This window comes from Bidens hawaiensis, unplaced genomic scaffold (assembly GCF_021521415.1).
Source record: "Bidens hawaiensis isolate Kalapana, Puna unplaced genomic scaffold, B.hawaiensis_p1.1 tig00009820_1, whole genome shotgun sequence".
NCBI lineage: Eukaryota > Viridiplantae > Streptophyta > Magnoliopsida > Asterales > Asteraceae > Bidens > Bidens hawaiensis.
This window is the reverse complement of record NW_027504985.1, coordinates 65,625-89,063: the sequence shown is the minus strand read 5'-3', so window position 1 is coordinate 89,063 and position 23,439 is coordinate 65,625. Positions and strand designations below refer to the sequence as shown.

The following is a 23,439-nucleotide window of genomic DNA, read 5'->3' as shown; positions in this document are numbered from 1 at the left end:
TGTTAAAATGAAGGTGACACTACGGTTCAACTAAACCGATCGAACTCAAGTGTATACGATTTGGGATTTTCCTAAGTGCATACGGTATAGCGTATGGTTGAAGGTTTGGTTTTAAATGAACCGTGTTTGATAGTTGGTGGGTCAAACCTGAATATTTTATACTAACCCAAAATTTGTTTCAAATAAAGCTGAACTAAAGCATATGTTTGTGAGTTGACATAAACACGACCCACTTTATTTATTATTTTTCTATTTTGCATATCAATAAACAATAATATTGTAAATTTAAAATTTATGGTAAAAAAAAGTGCAAATGGGTGTAAAATAATTGCGTATAAACCATAAAACCTAATGCACATATCCATTTCGTCTTTCGACTAAACTTGCTAGCTCAACCTTTACCGTACCGTGGCTTTTTAGTTAAACGTGTTTATGTGCTCCATCCAAACCTAACCCGAATCCGCTTATGCTAGTTCTAAATTTACAATTTTTTTGTTACATTCTTGTTGTGTTATTTTCATTTCATGTAAAGAATTTACGACCCTAGACCACTAATAGACTTTTGAGGCTGAAACAAACATCATTAGATGTTTGTCATATGTATGTTAAATTTAACGGGTAATAAACTAATAATACTTGTTCTGTTATTTGAGGTGACGTTTGATGGAATGAGGAGTGTAGTGTTTCAAATTACCAAACTCGACTTAGTTTCTTGTTTCCAAGCTCATTTCTTTAAAACGGTAGCGTTGTTAGCAACGTACGCAAATACTATATTCGTACGAGCCGAACACCCCCTTAGTTGTACTAATCAAGGGTTGTTTTGTGATTCAGTTCTTTTCTTGTTTTAATTGTACTTTTTCTAATGTACCCTTTTCCGATTTTAATAAATGATATGGGGCATTTAACGAACGAACAAAAGCAGGTGGGTAGGATTCAACGACGTTGGTAACATATTTTGGAATTCTTTATATCATCCAATCATTAATGATTGGCAATCATTTATTTGTAATTTTAAAGTATTAAATCTATAATTAGGTTAAAGTGAACGCCATTTTTTAAAACATTTACATAAAAAAATAATAAATTTGTTTGAAATATATTTATTATTGCAATTAATAAGATAATAATATTATCATTCATTGGCGTAGAGGTGGTTCGCTAAATAAAAAAAAGTATTTTCATGGATTTTTAATGCAACATTGAACTAAAAAGAGTCATATATGTATTGTATGGGATTTATGGCACCAATTTAAGTTATAATAATAATAATAATAATAATAATAATAATAATAATAATGATGATGATAACTACGGTGTTAAAATTATAACTATTATAGATAATAATAGCTATAATAACTATATTAATATTTAGGGCAATAATATTAACAAAAATAATTAATATTAGTAATAATGATATTGCTAATAAATAAAATTTTATAGTAATGACAATAAAATGTAGTAAAACTAAAACAATAATAATACAAAAATTATACTATATATAAAAAAGGAAACCTAAAGCTACAGTGATTTTAGTACAAGTTCAATCAATTTTATTTTAATATCTCGAAATCTGTTTTAGTATTTATTCTTTGGAAGTAACAAAGGTTACAAAAAAGTAAGGTGGTTTGGTCTTTTGTTTTTTAATTTGTCTTAAATACGCTAGTTTGGTTAATTATTTTTGGGTTTGGTTTTGTATCGTAAAGAATGTAGCCGATATCAACCGAATTCACGCCAACTTACGAAAACAACGTCCGGGTGTAACAACGCGTAATAACCCCGGCGCAACGCGCCTGGTAACAACCTAGCTAATATAAATAGTAAAAGCAATACATACATACATATATATATATATATATAATAATAATATTGTTGTTATTATCATAAAATACTAATAATAATCACGCACGTGGAAGGATTATCATTCCTCACTTTCGAATATTTTCCCACTGATCCATCATCTCTATTTTATTTTCCTAATGTTATGTCATTTTCTATGCATTTTTGTCAATAAATAAATATTGTGTTCTTGAAAGGGACCTCATACCTCACAAGGACATGACATAAAGTGAATGCATAATTCACACTAATGTAACTTAGGTAAAAGGTTTCGGGTCGATTCCCTTTGGTGTTCTCGCCATTTCTGTCTCGTAAAACTTTCGTTAATTTCAAATGTATTTAACTCAAGATTAGAATTCAACTTTTTACCAACTGTTTTCCTGATAAACATCTCTTTTCTGTTGCCTCAAATACAGCATACTGATTGATTTCCCGACACGTGAACAACATTTGTTCTTAATTATTAATTCATCAACGATGAGTACTTAATTAGCCCTAAACATAACAAAGTTTAGGACGTTAGGTTATGAATCCGTGATGTCTTGTACAGAAGTTGTTGAAATGCTATTTGGGGTTAAGAGGACAACAAGTACATATATTCCAATATTTGTGTCAATGGCATATGATTGGTGTATACAACATTGAATAAACATATATCAAATTTGAGGTAAGAGGTTGCTTTTCAAGGACACCCAAGTCCCCAAGGGACCCTAAAATAGTAAACCCATAGAAAATGATGTGAGAATGTATACCATTGTGAGCGTATATGTTGTTATACATTGTGTATATATACGAAGTATATGTTATACGCCGTATATGATAGGCTATATGTAGTTTGTTTCTTGTTTTGTAATTTTTCATTCAGTTGTAATAAAATTTCTTTCCTTGCTTCTTGTATTGTTTTCTTTTTATGTTATCGTTCTTCAACGATTACAACCATTCATTTACATTGCTTATACTATTAAGAATTTTTATGGTTTGTTTCGATAAGTTTTGACAAATTTTCACGGACTCGTAACAATGGTTTTTTGAAGAAATTAAACTGAATCAGGTTGGTTTGGGTTGACCGGACCATTTAAAAATTAAAACAGTTCGATTTTCACGTAAGGAATCGTAGCATAGAATTTTCGAAAGTTGTTTATAATGGTAAGCTTGAAAAATGGCGTAGCGCTTTGCTTTCAAATATTAAATGGTTTTATTATGAAAAAATAACACATAATTGATTAAATTTATATTTGTGTATATTTAGAAAGAGGTTACTCTTATATAAAAAAGGAAATATTTTTTTTCCGGCCGGTTCCAGACGATATTAAAAAGATTAAGAAACCTTTAAACTTTTGCATACAATATATATTACTTAAGGTAAGTAGAGGTGGGATTGTTGTGGAGGTTGGTGGATGATGCTCTTGTTTGTACCCACAGTAAATAAAAAATAAGGGGAAATAAAAAGGATAAATTTAATCCAATCATGTTAATTTGGATATATTTATTGCTATGATATTAAACTAGCATATCATTGGTTAAATTTATATTTATGTATATTTAGAAAAGGTTTATGAAAAAAGTGTGAAGAAAAAGAAAAAAAAGTTATCTGAATAATAAGAATACTTAGTTGTCACCTGATAACATATTATAGTTTAGACATATTCACATAATCCGTGGAGTGAAAAGCCATTTCCGTCCATGTAATTTGGTCACTTTTGTTATTTTCCTTATAAACTTTTTTTTTTCACCAATTCTGTCATTATGGTTTCTAAAAATTGTTATTTCAGTCCAATGTGTTAACATTATCCAAAAACCTTGTTGCAGTCCTCCTATATGAATTGCGCTTAGTCGATGCTCTTTAATCTCCCAAAGAGGTAAAACTTTTAAATTCATAGATATGCTTCATGATTATATAATTATAATTTCATTAATATCACATAATCCCCTTTAAAGATTTTATAAAGTAAGCATTTTTATTTCCGTATGCAGGCCAAAAAACTGTTCATCAGCTTCATGGTACATGAGTGACGGTTCTAGCTGGTGATTTTATGTTTGCACAATCATCATGGTACATTGTGAGTTATTGGGAGTTGCTATTATAATTTAAAACATTTGCATGGATAATATTGCACATTATTAAACCAATTTGTTGATTGTAGAATTGTAGAAATTTAATACATTCTTAGTTTTGGTTGGGTTACAAAGTAAAGCGATTATTATTAATACAATAACATGCTTAGTTTATACATCAATAGTCGTTTACTTACACATTCGGCTTCACCTTAGTCTATGTTCACGCGGTGTTATTTTTTCCGTGTTTTGTACGTAATCACATTTTAGTTAGTTATGGTCTTGTAGAGAACTGTTTGCCCATCTATTTCACAAACCTTGGGATCTTATCTTATGCACATGAAAAAAGAGGGTTTAAAAGTCTCATATTGACTTTCTTGGGAACCAAGACCATATAACTTTGGGCTTAAGAGTTGGTTTAAATAAAGGTTCACATAATGGATTCCGGGCCCAATCTGGTTTGAGTTTGGGAAAATAACGGTCCGGGATATGAGCTGGATCAGGCCCAATGGCCCTACTTAATCTAAAACACTAAAACCAAGCCTATGTTATAAGCAAAATTTTAAACTCACATCATCATTTAACAAGCCCATTAAAGATAGTAATTGAACAAAAGATAAAAACATTAGTAGTGTTAATTAATTAATTACTACAAAGCACAAATTACCTACTCATATCAGCATGTAGCATCAAGACGATGTCCACACATAAACAAATCAAACTTCTTCACCCGGTCCCACAACCCATACCGCTTCTCCCCGTCACTGCCACGTGTAAATTGCTTCTTTTTCGCGCCCTTCATCACTTGAACTAAACTTGTACACGTGCTACTATTACTTGTACTACTCACCGAACAACCTGTTTCGTCTTCACCACTCCAACTAATTACCACTACTCTCATCACTAACACCGTTGTTTTTCATTATTAAACTTCTTATATTGTTTTTCTTTCTTTCATTTTTGTTCACTTGCATTTCTTGTTTCATCAACTTGTCATAATACTCTTTGTTCTTTTTCTTCAACTCGGATATTTGCCCTTGAAGATCATCAATTTTACAACTCAGGTTAAGGACATATTCGTCTTCTGTTTGTTCTGTTAACACACATCTTGCAAGCTCACCCGCCTTACGTTTCATGAATAATGACTCTGATGCTAGCCTAAAGTTTTCATTACTTAAAACCACACAATCTGATTCTAAAACCTCTAGTAAACTTTTTTGTATCTCTATCTTCTTCTTTGATTCTTCCTACAGACACAAAACATAATATAAGCCCTGACGTTTAAGAGTGCATTTAGTACAAAACCAATTTTAACAGAGAAACGCACAAATACTTGTATCTGTTGCTAGCCTGATATAAGAAATGAGCCAAGCCGCATGTAGGCCAAAAGTTACTCAAAATCGGCTCTCTAAAAGCTCGAATAAAACCAAGCTTAAGCGAGCTCGAGCCGAGTTCAAGCCTAAAAATAAGTTTGTTTAATGGGCTAGCAGGGTAAACAAAATTTATTTATATAAGTTTTATTTAACATATTAAATATATATTTAAATAGTAATTTCATTATGTATAAAATAATGATAAAAACAGCCAAATAATTATATTTAAAAATATTAAAATTAAGTTTTTAAATACACTAAAAAAAATTACAAATGCTTATAAATTGTATATATAATAAACAATAAACGAGCCGAGACCAATTCGAGCTCGAATTTGAAAATCTATTTAGAACACGACCTTGAGATTTAGAAATAAAGATTGAAACTAACCAAGGTCAAGCTTTAGCTCTCACAAGTCAAAGCTCGGCTCAGCTCGTTTACTAAAATACACTTAGGTTCTCAACTTAAAATTCCTTATGTACTAAACGTTATTTTATATATGAGTATGAATGCATATTTTACCTGTATCATATTCAAATTTTGTAGCTCATCCATCACGATATGGTAGTCAACAAACTTCATAACAAGCTCTGATATCACAAACACCGCGGTATCAGCTTCTTGAGAATGGAGTGGAGATTGGCAAGAAAGTAAACTTTCCACATGATAGGAAGTACTAATGTAACATATTTGCTCTTGTTCATGCACGTGTCGTTGATGTTGTTGTTTGGATAACGCACGAGTGTAACGATCAGCTAAATAAAGGTAACGATTATAAAGATCTTGAAGTAAGGCCAAAAGTTCAGGACGCTTTCGATAATAAAAGTCTGCGCGTTCCCCAAATGTGTCCGGCTTGTACTCCCCGTTGACCGATTGTATTTTATCTTCCATGTCTGTTTTATTAACATGTGAAATATATAAATTCACCTATGTCATACAAAGTTACACACAACTTAAGCTAAATGTACCATCTAATTGGTATCGTTAAACACATTAAGAATTTAAGATGATGCCACATACGAATGTTATTAGATAGTTTTGGAACAATAAATCTAAACACGTGACTTTGATGGTCCATAACTTATGATGATTGATGGACATGTCCGTTTGATTTAATTTATTGGAATTGAAATGAAAATAATAAATAATACAAGGATGAAAGTGACCGTACGTAAAAACACAATCTTGGGTACAATCTAGGAAACAACTCCCTCCCAAATCAATTTCAAAATCAAAACCAAATTCCATACACAAAAGATTCTCCTCTGCAGCTAAAAGTAAAATTGTCTTTTCCAACATCTCATACGGTCATAAATCATAGGTGAATCTCAAATCATAAGTTTTAATATTTCGTTTAATAAAAAAATGTTTATAGAGTTTCATATGTTATTACATGGTATACAAATATAAGATGGGACTCACTAATAAGCTACTAAAAATAGGGGCGGCTCGGGCGTAGGGCGATACACGCCGGGGCACTTAATTTTTTGGGGCATAAATTTATATATATATATATATATATATGAAAAAGAAATATGTATATTTAAAGTTTTTATCTAATTAAACAATAACTAGGTTGGTCTAGCGGTATAAGTGTAAGACTTCTAATCAAAAGATTGCAAGTTCTAGTTTTATTTGAAACATTTTTAAGTTTATTTTTATACACACAATTTTTACAATTTAAATCATAACCAAGTAAGCTTATTTAAAAATTTAATTGTTTAAACCAAACAAAAAACTCATTTACATAAGACCTACTTTTTTTTCTTATAATATTTCGTTACTCGTTAAAGTCTACGGGCCTTTTTTTATTTCGGCTCGCCGAGGCATACAAATTCTCGGAGACGGCTCTGCTAAAAATTATATAATCAAAAACTAAGTAAAGTTTAAATGAGCTCGAGCCAAAATTATGTTGAAGCTAATTTATTAAATGAGTTTAAGCTCAAGTTTTACTTAATTATATCTAGCTCAACCAGGCTCACAAGTTTAGTAGTTATAAAACTATTATTTGATATATTAACATCGAATCATAAAATAATTAATAAATTATGATTTATGAACGAACCAAACTTAAAGTTAAAAACTAATGACCAGTTGAGTGTAGACTCATTTACACCCTTAATAGCTATCTGTAAACAAATATACATGACTATGCGTGATAACATGATAAACCATAAATGGGTCATAATGCATTATATTCATAGATAATTCATAATGTAGGATAACATATCCCGTGAGTGTTCTTGTAAGGTTTCTCATGTATATATATCTAATTAAAAACATGTTGCCCTTGCCCTTAGTAACATGACGCATGATGAAAAGATGTTTGCCTGTCTTAGCTGTCTAGACTTATGATGTTTGCTTCCGCAAATCATAGCCGTTGATCGTCACGTGATTTCTTTGGTTTTAAGAAGATAGAAAACATTCAACTATTTGCGTTTTATGGGACGCGTTGAACTATTTTCAAAAGCATTGGATGCTTCTCAAATGAGTAGTGGCCCATTTTGAGACAATAAATTCTAGATAGTAATTGTTATCACGAAAAAAAGGTTGTTGGATATAATATTGTAAAAGATAAATATATCAAATCAATACTCTTTTAAGTTCTTCATTTTCCTCATTTCTAGGGTCACTTGCAAATTATGCTCTTTTAACTTTAATAACTACACTAAACCCCCCTAATGAAGTTTACATGTAACACTTATCGTCATTTCAGCTTACAGAAGTTAGATTTTTTTTGTTAAGTTTTAGTTAACAGGACTAAACTACCTTTTCTTTTAAAAAAACCAAAACAGAACACGAGTCTGGTTTAAAATATTATAACCGTTTTCTTGCAATAAAGGGTTTTATAAAAATAAACTGAAAATCTCATGTTTTTTGGTGGACACGACGAAAGTGTAACTATGGACATTCAGCGTATTTATTGAAGTTAAATGACAATCTCTAGTGACTCAAACATAAATGGCGTTATTTGTAATTTACTAAATGGGCAATTTCATATAATAGTAATTAAGTTTCAAAAGTGTTTCAATTAGGTCACACAATTTTAAAAAGTGTTTCAATTAAGTCACTCAACTTTTATATTTTAGTAAATTAAAGGTTTTAACATGTTTTTTTTAACGTTTTTCTTTTTTGTTTCATATAAGAAATCTTTTTAAATTTTTTTTAAGTTAATGTTGAGTGGCGACGTGAATTTTATTTTTTATTTTTGAATTTTAATATAATTAACGTTTTTTAAATTTAACTACATATCCTTCATTTCTTTCTTGATGCACAAAAAAATCGGTGTGACTCGATTTAGAGATTTAATGACGCGATTTGAGAAAAATATGCATGAGTGACCTAATTTGAACATTTTTTTAAGGTTGGTTACTATAAAAATGTATATCAACGGTAAAATTTTATGATTAATCTATACTATATATAATGCATGAGTGAATGACCTCTTAAATTTTAAGAGGTACACACACTATTGCATAAATTACAATCTTTAATGCATACAAATTTGAAAATGTATGGGTAATATAGTATTTTAGACATTATGTACGGTTAAGAATATTTAGTTTTGAAAATATATAAAATTATGATCCTTTAACTTCAACAAAACTTTGTTAATTTATCAAGTAGTTACAATTAAACCCCTTAACTTTACCCATTTATTTGATAAATTCATTAAATTTTTTTATTTCTTCTATATCTTTTAATATATTATGTTTTTAAAAAAACCGACTTTACCATTGCAACGTGCTTAATTTTGTCGACGTTTCAATGTAAATTTTATTTTATTTTGAGATGTTTATGATAATGTACAAGTCAATTAAGCATAAGAGTACAACTCAAATATGCACTTATAAACATCAAATATAATTACAAATTTAACCTCTCAACTATATTCAACTTTTGTAAGTTTAATTAATAATATTATCCTTCCACCTCCTTAAATTTACCCATATATTCATATATATTTTCTTTTTTCTTTGTTTTTCTTTTATCTCTTTGAATATATAAATTTTAATAAATTTCAACCTTACAATCATGACACATTTATTTTTGCTGACGTTCCGATGTAAGATTTACCAAATATATATGTGCATGGAATAAAATAAAATGATTTCGTGTCACTTTAAAAGAAGTATAAATTTTGGTGAGTTTTGATAATTTATTTAAAATACTTTTTGTTGATTTTGGTTAACGATCAATGACTTTAATAGGTCAAAACGCGTTCGAGTATCACGGGCTGTAAGCCAAACAGGTTGGCTCTAGGTGGACATTAAATCTTTGGTTGTCTATGAAGATTGCAAACACGAGTCTTGGGAAAGTTGATTTCAGGGGCTGATCTGGATCTACGATGTAAGTAGTGGGGTTGCGGGATCCCCTCCACCCCGACAGTGAACCCCGTGGGAAAAAAACTCTTAATCCGTCACTGGTTGATGTTTCATATACACACACAATGAAGGTTATGAAACCATTTGTTCGAGTTTTATTGTCTACTATATTCTTAAAAGAAGTACCCATATGTATTATTGTATTTTATGCTATCTCATTTAAAAGATTTTGAGAATTCAACTTATTTTTATATTTATTTACAGATGTCAATAAAATGACTAAGCCTCACTCAAATGGTCTAGGAAAAAAAAGGTACATTTGATTATATGTTCAAAAATGAATATGTTTTATTAATCATTTGTTAATATTGGTTTGATATTTGTTATCTTTATGATCTGATTATTACATGTCTTGTAACTACTAAAAATCGTTTAAACATATTATCGTCACCGCAGCATCGCGCGGGTTTAACGCTAGTAAGTAAAAACGAGTGAAAAACTGAAATAGCAAGAGTGTATAGTTTTTAAACATAGCATGAGAAGTCGTGAACCAAATCTACTTTTGACATTTAATATATCTGCTTTTCTACTTTATAACCATTTCCAAGAAAATAATAAAAAGAAAAGACACAAAATCACAATAATTTCAAACGTAACGAGTTAGACATAGGGGTGTTTGGTTATCTCTGAATGGATCCATTCAGAGGTTGAGATCTGATTCGCTCAGATATTGGAGCGTTTGTTTCACAAAAAGCTAGTATCTGAATGGCTGAATGGCCTCTTACCCATTCAGCCAAAAATCATCGTTGAATGAAAAATTGTCCACAATTACCCCTATGCTCCATGAAGAAACATGAAATGAATCTGACCTGATCCATGACGATGTTCCCCGGTCTTCGAGATGAACGAACCACGACTCGATCTTCTTCTCCGGTAGCTTGAGATCTAACCAAATCTCGGATCGTCTTCTCCGCTCAGATCTGCAATGGCTTTTGGGGGTGTGGAGGTGACTGCTAAGAAATCTCGAGGATCTCTTGTTTACAGACACAAAAATGATTATGGTGGTGGCTCTTATTGAGAACAACAACCACCTTAATAAGGAGGTGGATTATATAGGGAGCTTCATGGCCACCATCATGGTACCCTAATGGGCCTAGCCCAGTTAGGGTTACCTCCACAAAACCCCCTCAGCCCAATAATATTGTATTAGTCTATATAATAAAATAAGCCAGACATAATAAATTAAGGTCGTAAGCCGGGTTTAGTACCATACCCCTACAAGCCCCCCAAGTCCAGTGTTGCTCCTAGGCGTGCAAGCGTTTAGGTGGAACGCTGGACTTCATAAGGTGTGTTAGGATATGAGGCGGTTTTTTCCCCTTTCTTCGGCCTTGTCTTAATTGTCTTTGAGTTTTGAGAGGTTTTCTCCATGATGGTGACATGTTGTGATCCTTATGATAATAATGGTGCACTGGCATGAATAAGATATAGCACGCATCATAACAATAGTGGCGCGGGGCCTGATAAAAAATAGAGTGCGCATCTCGATAATAATGTAATGCAACTTGCGCGCGAGGCAGCTTACGAGCTATAAAAATAATAAAGCTTGCGCGCGAGGCGACTTACGAGCTATAAAATAATGAAGCATGCGCGAGTTGCGGCTTATGAGCTATAATATGATGATAATGACTGGCCCACAAGGGCCTCTTCTACGCAGGATGACTATCCCGGCTTGTCTTCAAAATAATAATGGAGTCACAAACGGCCAGATAATAATAACAATGTCATAGGTGCTTGTGCGACTCGTAGCCGAACCTGCAAAAACATATCAACTAAAAGTGGATGTATTACAAGGTTCGCAGCCTCGGGCAAATAATGAGGTGTGCCCAACCTACGTTGGCTCGTGGCCGTTTGGGATATTATTAGGCTCCCGACCTTTATGTTTGGCGTGTGGCCATGTGGGATATTATTAGGCTTCCGACCTTTATGTTTGGCGCGTGGCCATGTGGGTTTATAAGGATTCCCAACCTTTAAGTGTGGCGCGTAGCCGTATGGGTTTATGATGATTCCCAACCTTTAAGTGTGGCGCGTGGCCGTTTGGGATATTATTAGGCTCCCGACCTTTATGTTTAGCGTGTGGCCATGTGAGATATTATTAGGCTCCCGACCTTTATGTTTGGCGCGTGGCCATGTGGGTTTATAAGGATTCCCAACCTTTAAGTGTGGCGCGTAGCCGTATGGGTTTATGATGATTCCCAACCTTTAAGTGTGGCGCGTAGCCGTATGGGTTTATGAGGATTCCCAACCTTTAAGTGTGGCGCGTAGCCGTATGGGTTTATGAGGATTCCCAACCTTTAAGTGTGGCGCGTAGCCGTATGGGTTTATGAGGATTCCCAACCTTTAAGTGTGGCGCGTAGCGTATGGGTTTATGAGGATTCCCAACCTTTAAGTATGGCGCGTATTGAGGACCCGCGGATGCGCATACATGGCAGCAGAATGCTGATTCGCGGCGCGCATGCATGGCGGCATACTAAGGATCCGCGGATGCGCATACATGGCAGCAGAAATGATCCACGGCGCGCAAGCATGGCAGCGTTGTGAGGATTCGCGGGTGCGCATGCATGGCAGCGTATTGAGGACCCGCGGATGCGCATACATGGCAGCAGAATGTTGATTCACGGCGCGCAAGCATGGCAGCGTAGTGAGGATTCGCGGGTGCGCATGCATGGCAGCGTATTGAGGACCCGCGGATGCGCATACATGGCAGCAGAATGCTGATTCGCGGCGCGCAAGCATGGCGGCATACTAAGGATCCGCGGATGCGTATACATGGCAGCAGAATGTTGATCCACGGCGCGCAAGCATGCGCGCGTAGTGAGGATTCGCGGGTGCGCATGCATGGCAGCGTATTGAGGACCCGCGGATGCGCATACATGGCAGCAGAATGTTGATTCACGGCGCGCAAGCATGGCAGCGTAGTGAGGATTCGCGGGCGCGCGTGCATGGCGGCGGAATGGTGACCCGCTGGAGAGCATGCATGGTGGCAGTCTCGATCCCGGCGGCGCGTACGTATGGTGGCGGAATGGCAGAAAGTTGAGCGCACATGCATGTCGGGAGTTGAGCGCGCATGCATGGCGGAGAGTTGAGCGCGCATGCATGGCGAAGGGTTGAGCGCGCATGTGCTTTGCCTTAGGTATTTGTATGGTCCAGCTGCGCAATACGTAGGATGGATGCTATGAGTAATTTGAGCTAAGGCTCATATTATTGGGCTAAGGCCCTAACGTTTTAGAGTTAAAACTCGTTAACGCGTCTAAGCTTGAAGCTCGCGCATGTATGTTTTACTTCGTTTTATTTTTAGTTTGATGTCAATACAATGTTGTCATATTGCTCAAAATTAATAAAGGGAAGTGTGAAACATGTATGCAAAAGGTAATAGAACGCATGTTAAGAAAAAATAGAGCGTATCATTATTCATAATGGCTTAAAAAGCCTTGATTACGAACTTGACAACTTTTACATGAAACATTTTCTAAGTTGTGCTGCGTTCATGTGCGCGGGATCTTCCATAGGTGGTGGAATGTTGATCCGCGGCTGTGCGCATGCATAGCGGCGGAGTGGTGACTCGCGGGCGCGCATGCATCGCGGCGAAGTCTTGATCCTCGGCAGTGTGCATGCATGGAAGCAAAGACTTGATCCTTGGCAGTGCACATGCATGGCGGCGGAGTCGTGACTCGCGAGCGCGCATGCATGGCTGCAAAGTTTTGATCCTCGGCAGTGCGCATGCATGGCGGTGGAGTCTTCTGCGTAAAACCAAGGACATGGAGTCGTCTTCCGACCCACATAGTGGTTTCCGCGGGCGTGCATGCATGGTGGCACACAGATGTTGACCCGCGGTAAGTGACCCTCAATGAACGGAGTTGGCCCGCAGGAACGTGCATGCGGGAATGCTTACATAATACGCGGGAGTGTTTTAGAGTGTCAAAGCTTGCACTTGGTTCTTGGAACTATATTTGCATTCTGGAGCGTACAAAAAGTTTGCGGGAGGCGGAAATGACCCGCCGTGATTTTGCCCGGAGCTTTTGCATAATCCGCGAAAGTCGTGGGGTGTACCCGCCAGACTTTTCTTGCAGCCCGTGAAACTTGAATTGATCAGCGAAAGAGTATAAACGACCCGCGGGGTTGAAGTTCACCTTCCGAAACGCTTATGTTACCCGCGGTGATCGTGTCGGGGCTTTAACTTGGCCTGTGGGAGCCGAACCTGACCGGCTATTTCTTTGCTCAGAGCGTACACGTGACCCGCGGAAGCTTTCTTGTGACTCGCAGAGGTTGTACTTAAGCTGCTGGAGTTTCTCGCCATGACCCGCGGAGGTCAGATTTGATCCGCGGTTGCGCGTTAGTGACCCGTGGTATGTGAGGTTGGTCCCTTCCAACATTTAAGTGACCCGCTAGAGTTATTCCTTGATCCGCGGAAGCTGAAGTTGACCTTCAAGGCTTTGATTGCGCCTTGCGGGAACTTTGCTCACGGCTAGAGTTATTCCTTATCGCCGGGAGCGCGCATGCAACCCGCTGTGGCGGAGAGTAATCTCTGGGAGCGCATGCAACCCGCTGTGGCGGAGAGTAATCGCCGGGAGCGCGCATGCAACCCGCTGTGGCGGAGAGTAATCGCCGGGAGCGCGCATGCAACCCGCTGTGGCGGAGAGTAATCGCCGGGAGCGCGCATGCAACCCGCTGTGGCGGAGTCTTCTGCGCAAAACCAACGGCATGGATTTGTCTTTCGACCCGCATAGTGGTTTCCGCGTGGATTGTAGGGCGGCGGAGAATGTCATTTTGAGGCTGTACACAGCCTGTCATTCTCCTGTGTATTCCTTTTTTACACCCAATTTTTGCTTTGTGACTATAGATCTAGAACTTATTCCAGCATTGAACACTGAAAAATCAGATCTGGATCCGGCACCCATTGCGTATGAACGCAGATCTAGAGAGACAAACAAGAATATCGAACGTAACTGTTGCTCAAACGGAATCAGATATGAAGGAATTAGAACCAGATCTAACCTCCGTCACTCTAGAAACACAGATCGGGACATGAAACGGGGAAGATTGAGGTGTGGTTCGTTACCGTCCCACGGATGGCGCCAATGAAGAAACATGAAATGAATCTGACCTGATCCATGACGATGTTCCCCGGTCTTCGAGATGAACGAACCACGACTCGATCTTCTTCTCCGGTAGCTTGAGATCTAACCAAATCTCGGATCGTCTTCTCCGCTCAGATCTGCAATGGCTTTTGGGGGTGTGGAGGTGACTGCTAAGAAATCTCGAGGATCTCTTGTTTACAGACACAAAAATGATTATGGTGGTGGCTCTTATTGAGAACAACAACCACCTTAATAAGGAGGTGGATTATATAGGGAGCCTCATGGCCACCATCATGGTACCCTAATGGGCCTAGCCCAGTTAGGGTTACCTCCACAAAACCCCCTCAGCCCAATAATATTGTATTAGTCCATATAATAAAATAAGCCAGACACAATAAATTAAGGTCGTAAGCCGGGTTTAGTACCATACCCCTACACTCCACGCCCACCACCACCATCATCCTCGTGATCTCTCGCTCAATTTCTGTCTGATTTGAAACACAACCATGTACTATTTTTGTTTCTTAATCTATTTAAGCTCTTCTCTTTCCCTACCACTGATCGATTCATCTGTTCTTATGGTTCGATTCTTATGGTTCGAACCAGGGTTTGTGAATGAATTAGGGATTTCTACTTATTCTTCGATTATATTAGAAATCAATCAACATCTATAAATCTATGAGGTTGTGAACGAATTAGAAATTTATGTTGCTATTGTAGTTTGGTTCAATTTGGTTTCAGTAGATTGCTTGTTCAAATCGACTGATTAATAATAGTTTTATATTTAGAACGTTAATCTAATAGTTTGTTGTGCAGTGTGCACACAAGTTGTTTGATAAAATGCTTAGACCAAACTCACATCAATATAAGATGATCAATATCAGTTTTACTTTTGGGCATCAGCCTCTTACTGTAAGATTTAGGTTTGGTTTGGTTTGGTTCTTTCTTTAAATTGTAGAAAGGCATGATGGACACTAATTAAAACTTTGTTAAACAGTGAACTTGGTTAAAACTTTGGAACACAACATGCATGACAACTAAAGCATGGTGTAGGATTAAAATAAAGGCGGAGGTGTAGAAGAACAAAATGGAGGGAAACCTCAAGTTGAGGGGAGACGGACATGCATTGCAGTCGGCAACACTGCATTTGTTCTTGTTGTCGTGTCAGATACTAACCGAAAATATCATAAGCGGGCTGTCGTTGTTTTCGCCTCCTGTTAGATCTTTAGTACCCATGTTGTATGCGGTTAGGAGGAACTTTGTAATATTGGATTGGGTTCAAGATGTGTGGATAAGCAAGTCACTCGCTCCACAAGCGGAAATCAAGGTAATATACATGATTGTGGATGAAACTGAAAAAACCGAAAAAGCTAAACCAGAAAAAAACCAACGAGAGTTATGGTTCTGTTTTGGTTTGTAAGAAATAAAACCGTAAAATTTATAAATTCATATTCTTTATGTTAATTATAAAAGTTTAATAAATATGTAAATTACTTTAGTATACTTAACTAATTAAATAAAAATATAATTTAGCCACATGTTCATTATTTTGGCCAATATTTTTCATCGTTCAAAATTTTCAAGCTTAAATGGCAAAACCGAAAATAAAAAAACCAAAACGAACGATTTTTAATAATTTAAAAACTGAAATTTCAATTTTTGGTTCGTTCTTCAAATAGTGATTTTGCTTCATAGCAATAGGTGTCGTAGACTCGTAGCAATAGATAGACGAGGCGCTCAAATTTAAGCGCATGCGTCATATGCTAACTAAAACTAAACACGAACCTTAAACCGAAAACCTTCAGTTCAAGCGGAGAATGGTTAAACAGAATGGGCTATGGAGTACAAGTTATAGAAACTACTTCAACATTAAACGTAACATGGTTGGCTATGGATATTCCAATATGGCCTATTAAAAAGCAGGATGTATTTCATTCAACACAAATATTTCATAGGGGTAAGATAGTTATTTTGCTCAGTTATTCAGATGTCCAACCAAACAGACTTAACTGGCTCAGCACTTACTGGTTCAGTGCCTCTTAACCATTCAGACCTCTTACTAGTTCAGCACTTAATGGTTCAGAAGTTGCTAAACAGCCCCATAATGACATAATGTAAAACAAGAAGTCCTCACCAGAAATCGTTAGTAGGAGCCATGAAGGCTTACTAGTGAACCTGCTTTTGCTCCGTCGTGTCTGTTCCGATGAAGGCGAAGACGACGTTGTTCCGTCAACAGTGGAGCCGCTGCTTGAGTATGTTACGGGCAACATAACATCAACCGGCCCTATAACCTGCAAAATACTAAAGTCATTTTATAATTAAATTATATGTAACACAATAATATTAAAGTCATTGCTAATTTGTGTAGGTAAATGCAGAATAAAATAAAGAATGGTTTAATACACACCAAACATGGGTCTCAACTTTTAAGTTTCAACAACAATTAGACACACAAACATTTAATGCACACCAAATCATTGTGTACCAATTTCGGAAAGTTGTTCGGTTTCGGTTTTCGACTTGGGTTTTGAAAATTTTGGCCGAAATTATTTTATATTATTTGGGTCTAAATCGTTTTGTAAATTAATAATTAATTGATTTTTATACATTTGAGTAAAAATACGAGTTTCTGTTTTTCCGGTTTTTTAAAAACATGTGAAACCAAAACGGCAAAACTAAACCATAAGAACATAAAAGCAAACCATAGAAGGAAATTATATTAAATATGAACGTTTTATAGTTCAAAATTCGATAAGATAACACGAAAATAGACGATAATATTAATATCTACCTTTGCCGGAGTTTGGTTGCGAATTGCTATAGTTATGGAATGAAAGTGGCCGGAGATCAGACAAGAGGTGATGGCTGGTGGTGTATGAAATAAGTTGGTGTTAACATAAGTCACATAATAACTGATTTGATAAATGTGAACTTGTAGGTATGAGTTTTGGGCTTTTGTAGACTTGAGTTAAAGTGATGCCAAAATCCCGCAAACACTAGTTTGATTTTCAAAATTTGGATGGTGCCACGTGTTATTTGGCTTTTCTTTTAAAGTTTTGTATTTGAATAAAAGTGAAAAAAAAATAACAAAGTATTAACAATGGATAATGGGAAACGAATGTAGCTTTTATAAGTTAGCCTTACATAGTTACATGATATTGTCACAAACACAGATTGATATCTTCATAATACTCAAAACAACTGAATACACCAGATTTGATTACAATACGAAATCAAACAGAAAATATATGAACACCCTAATTCAAGATGAAAGAAGTAGAGAGAGAAATTATATGTGTGAAGTGAGAATGAATCGTCGAAGTCTCTCAAACTCTTTCCTGAGAACTTTCAGATATATATTGACTAACACACAAACGGGCCTGAATCCTGATGACACAAATAAGCCCAAAGCAACAGCAACAGCAACAGCAAAAGCAAAAGCAACAGCCCAATCCATCATCAGCTCATATATTTTTTAGACATACAACACAACCAAAAAATATACCAGAGAAACAATTAATACCAAACATCCTATCCTAGATATGTATGATAATGAATTGTAAGGAATATTTTATACGATTATATATTTATATGTTTGACATTGAATTGAAACAAATACATATTTTATATTTCAACAGATATGCATGTACTTGGGTTGAGAGAGAGAGAGAGAGAGAGCCGCTCAACATCGAGGATAAAATTCGTGTTGATGAGAGATGAGCCTTATGTGAGCCGTATTTTAGTATGTTGGGTTGGACATGTATGGCATGGGTTGCGGTCTTGCTGATTGAAGAAACACTAATCGACCCCGAGCAGATTACGGATAATCTGGGGGTTAAATAGATGTTTCCCACGAGGGGTTAGACCCGGCAAAGATGGTTCTTCTGATAACCTGCAAAACAGACACTGTGAGCTCGTCACTGAGAGGGGGGGTACCTCCTTGTGACCACCCTCCGGCGTGAGAATCAGACTAGATTGCTCTTGAATATAAGTGTAAATTAAGAGATTGCTAGAGCAGATATCAGGTATAAGATGTAAGATACAAGATAAGATGAGATGATCATACCATTTGGGGTATTTATAGCCGAAGGTAGGTTTCCATGAGGGTATAGCCGGTTGAATAGTATTCCTGTTCTACCAACTGTGGCCTACGCACGTGCCATGCTGGTAGTTGGTGGGTAGGCAGCGGCTGACAGTGATCAGGCCTGCTGTGTACTATTCCTTTTCCACCAACTGTAGGCTATGCACGTGGTATGACAGGAGTTGGTGAGTAGGTAGCGGCTAATAGTGACATACAGTACAAGTGCATGCTGCTCGCCATACTGTTGTCAATGGGCTGTCGTATCTCTGGTCAGATCTTTTGCCCATACCTCGTCAGGTACAGTACAAAAGATCTTCCAGTATCGTACGGACTGGCTCATTTGGGCGGGAGTATTCCCCCTCCCGCCTTTGTGCGGGATTGTTCCCGGCTTTGCTCATTCCTTCAGGTGACTACTGAATTATTGAGAGCTAAGTGCCTTGTGCGTGTAGCCTTGCTGCGCGGGTGGCCTTCCCTGATGGCTTGTATCCGCAGCTGCGGGAACAGGCGGAGTACTTCACCATTGGGAGGCATTTCCTGCGGGAACAGCTTGCGTACTGCGCGTAAGGACGTCACGTCTCTGAGCATGGTGGGTCCTGCGGATCCAGTTGGTTTCTGCGCAGACGTCTCTCTTCAAGGTGAGTCCTGTGGGTCCAACTGGGCTCTGCTGGGACCTACCTCTTCAAGTCCCCCCAGTCCAATGTTCTTCTCATGAGTGTTTAATAAGTGAGGTGAACTTTTGGACTTAAGCAAAGGGTTTTTGAAAAGGGTTTAGTTTTAAGGTTTTCCATGGGGATTCTTCCCGCGGAAGTCCTTATGTCACTTGCAGAAATTCCCGACTTTCCTGCTTGATCTTTGGGTATGATGCGGGTAGGTCTGTAACCTCCTCGCAAGTCAGGAGCGTTGAGTCACACTTGTGTGGATTCTCCATGAGGTTTTGGTAGTTTTGAACATAGTGATCAATTATGTTAAAACCACCAATTCCATCTTGAAGCTTCAAACAATGTAGTTCTCGACGTTCCAGCTATGCGGGGATGTTATTCCTGTTTCCGCAAGCATTGCCCAGAAGATCCTTCTTGGTTTCAATTCCCTGCGGAGCGCTAGGTATGTGAAGGGTTTTGCCTTGACACTGTACCCGCACTCGTCTTACGGTTACTTTACTTCCAAGGTATTCCTGGCGTCAATTCCCTGCGGGTGCTAAGTATGTGAAGGGTTTTTGCCTTAACACTGTACCCGCACCCGTCTTATAGTTACTTGGTCGCTGAGGTATTCTTGGCTTCAATTCCCTGCAGGTGCTAAGTATGTGAAGGGTTTTGCCTTAACACTGTACTCGCACCTGTCTTACAGTTACTTGGTTGCCAAGGTAAGGGGTATTTTCCCGCTTACTTTTGAATCTTTTTGAAATTTTGAAATTCGATGAGTTGGTGAAAGGATAAGAACAGTCCAAACTGTTGAAACGTCGTCCGACGGTTTCTTCTGACTGTTTCAGGACGTGCAGGAAGTTATGGTGACGTGACAGTACATGGTCATTCCAGACGCTTTTTCAGGCGCGTGGGCGCGATTTTTCGGGCGCGTGGCCGCGAAATTAATGGCACGCGTCCTTTCAACAGCTGTTGCCAGCTTGCTCTTTGCCACGTGTCATAGTTTCATTGCACCTGCGATTTCTCTCTCTTCCGCATTAAATTCATCGCATTGATTGCGATTAGTATATAAAGGGGGAGAGGGTCCTTTGTAATCCACACTTTCACTTTTCTCTTCATCTTCAAAACGATTTCCGGCGAATACTCACCTTTTCAGTCGAGCATTCTCTTGAAATCATTCTCTTCTTTCATACCTGCAAGATGTCTTCTGCTCACGATCTTGAGGCTACAGCCGAGGAGGCTGGGGTGTACGCCGAGAACCCGTCATCCACGTCCGACAAGGATGACAAGAGTACTGCTGGCGAGTGCCAGTGTGCTCTACCTGTCGATCTATATCAGTACATCGTCAGGAAGGTCATGCTCGAGTCTTTCGAGCCTAAGTTTCCTGAACCTCACCAGACGGTGTATGATGCCCCCAGAGGCAAGATCGGGGTATATGCCGCATTCTTTGTCTATGGGAATCTTAGGTTCCCCTTGACGAAGTTTGTGTACCGTGTTCTGGAGAGGCACGGTGTACACCTGACCGAGGTACACCCGATGGCGATCGCGAAGATTCGCCACTTCGAGTGGGTGTGCCGGATTCTGGGCGTTGAGCCCTTCGTCGACCGCCTGATGACCTTCTACTCTTGGAGGTGCATCCAGGGGTGGTATACTCTGATAACCCGGATCAAGGGTTTGAAGATTTGCGCAACCGAGCGCAGTCTTCGTTCATGGAAGCGGGAGTTCTTTTATATCTCCGCTCGCGCCATCCCTCTTGCCATGAAGTTCAAGAATGGGCAAGCACTCCCCAGCCTTCACGCCTCCAACTACCAGGAGGCGGAATGGTTCTCAAAGATTTCCCGAGTCCAATCTCCGGTTTACCGTTTTGCGGAGTCCGGGATGGTGATGCTCGGGATGAGCCGGGTGTGGAAGGATGCGGAGGCGCAAAAGATCCCGATCGTCCTTGAATACGGTTTGAACTCTGTCCCTTACGGTATGCTTCATTTCTTTTTGTTGATTTAGAATCTCTTCTAACTTCTTTCCTGTTTATTTTCAGAGGGAAACGATTTGCAGTCTCTCCTGCAGCCGCGGGAGAGTGATGGTCCTGCTCGGATGGGTACTCGTGCTCTCGATGAGAACGAGTTGCCCATCTTGGAGCAAACGAGGGATCGGTTTGTGGAGGTCTACCCGCCAGGCCACCCTATTCTGAGCGCCACGCGGCCAGGTAAGGCGTTATTCAACCCTCGACCTCTCAATGCTGAAACCTCTGCTGGAATTCCTCTAATTTTGTCATCTTCTGATGAGGAATCCGCAGATGGTCCTCCGTTGGTGCGGAAGAAGAAGGCTGCCGGCGGGAAGGGGAAGGCGAAGGTTGCCTCCACTGCCGATCCGGTGCATCGGTCTGATTCAGAGACCGAAAGCGAGGAGGTGGCGGGGAACCCTGGTGGTGCTAAGACCACTGCTCCGGAGGCTGAGACGACCGTCACCTCCGAGCAGCCCAGGACAACGACGGTGAGCGGCGTTAAGAGGCCGGCTCCATCGGGTTCGTCCCCGCCTGTTCGCACTTTTAGGCTCAAGAAAACCCGTAAGTACAAACTTCCTTTATTTTTTAACTTCATATCTTTCCGCCAATATACTTATATCTTCTTTGTGCAGGCGTGGATGCTACCGCATTCCAGGGTGGAGCGGGGAGGAGCACCTCCGGACCCATGACGGTAGGTTTGGTCAACCTACCTGAGGCGATGACCCAGGCGGCTGCGCCTGCTTCAGTTGTTGGTTCAGTTGCTCACCCAGTTGAGCCAACTGTTCCAACTGCGATGACATCTCCGCCGGCTGTCAGTGCCATATTTACTGAATCTTTCACTGAGCCGGCGGTGACTATTTCTGCGGGTACCTCCGCAGCGGCGACCACGGTTGTGAGTTCACCTCCGTTGGTTTCTACCGCAGCGACGTCTATGCCTCCTCCGACGTCGGCAGCTACGGCCGATCCTTCAGGTATGCTTGGGGCTTCTCGCCAACCTCTGCCCCCTTCCCATCTGCCTGACCTCTTGGATGGATTTCCATTGGGTTCAGGTGATGGGTTTGGCGGCTATCGGCCTGTTGTCGACCCTACAGGTGCGTAGGGTTCTTTTGGCCTTTTTTTTTTATATCATCTTTTCCTAACTGCTTTTTGTTTTTTGCAGTGTCGGATTCCAACGAAGTGTATGTTCCACGATGGAACATCCGCCGAGGAACAACCCTTCGCACGCCTGTGGAGTGCGTGGAGTGGGCTCGTCACGCATCTCCCAGTGGTGCGTTGGGGGAAGCCATGGCTAGCTACCAGGAGGGTAGGCTAACCAATGAGCTTCGGGTTCTCCTGGCCCGGATGCAGCCGCGCGTCGAGCTGCTTTGTTGTGAAAACGACAAGTTAAAAGCAGCTCGCATCCAAGAAGTAGCTCAGGCGCGGGCTGTCCGGGAGGAGAATAAGAGGCTTACCGCAGTGGCTGCGGAAAAGGAGAAGGCCTTCAAGGCCCTCGAGGTTGAAGTTCAGGCCCGGCTCGAGGCCCGTTCCAAGGCTGCCCAAGCTGTTAACGAACAGCTTCGGCTGGCTAAGGAAACTGCACGGAACGCAACCGAGAGGGCCACCAAGGCTGAAGCTGTTGCCGAGCCTTTACGCCTCGAGAATGAGAAACTTAAAGCCAAACTAGAGGCGCTCCAACAGGCTCATGATGCCTTGGCGATGGAAGACGCCAAGAAGCTCCAAGAGATCTTGGACCAGAGGGGGGTGCTTGACCATACTGAGCGGAAGCTAAAGGGCGTTGAAGAGGCTGCGGCTAAAGAAGTGTTGCTTGCTAACCTTAACAAAAGTGAAGCCGAACGCGCCCGTAACCAAGCTCAAGCTGCCCTACAGGAAGCTCTGGTTACCAAGGAATGGCTTCTTCGAGAAGCGTTGTCGGTAAGCTTAGCTTCATAATGTCTTCACGCTTTTCTTTGTAAATAGAAAAGGTTTTGATACTTGTATATTTTTTTTGTAGGTTG

The 23,439-nt window shown here is 39.2% G+C and overlaps 1 protein-coding gene across 1 annotated transcript; it reads right to left on the bottom strand.

The window, feature by feature from the left end:
- Positions 1 to 4,429: 4,429 nt before the first annotated feature.
- LOC143609709 (kinase-interacting family protein-like) lies at positions 4,430 to 17,224 on the bottom strand. Its single transcript, XM_077084390.1, has 3 exons — positions 16,859 to 17,224; positions 5,787 to 6,157; positions 4,430 to 5,138 (listed from the first exon to the last, which is right to left on the bottom strand). The coding sequence occupies exons 1-3, from the start codon at positions 16,992 to 16,994 to the stop codon at positions 4,773 to 4,775; spliced, it is 873 nt and encodes a 290-aa protein (XP_076940505.1). The 5' UTR covers positions 16,995 to 17,224; the 3' UTR covers positions 4,430 to 4,772.
- Positions 17,225 to 23,439: the final 6,215 nt, after the last annotated feature.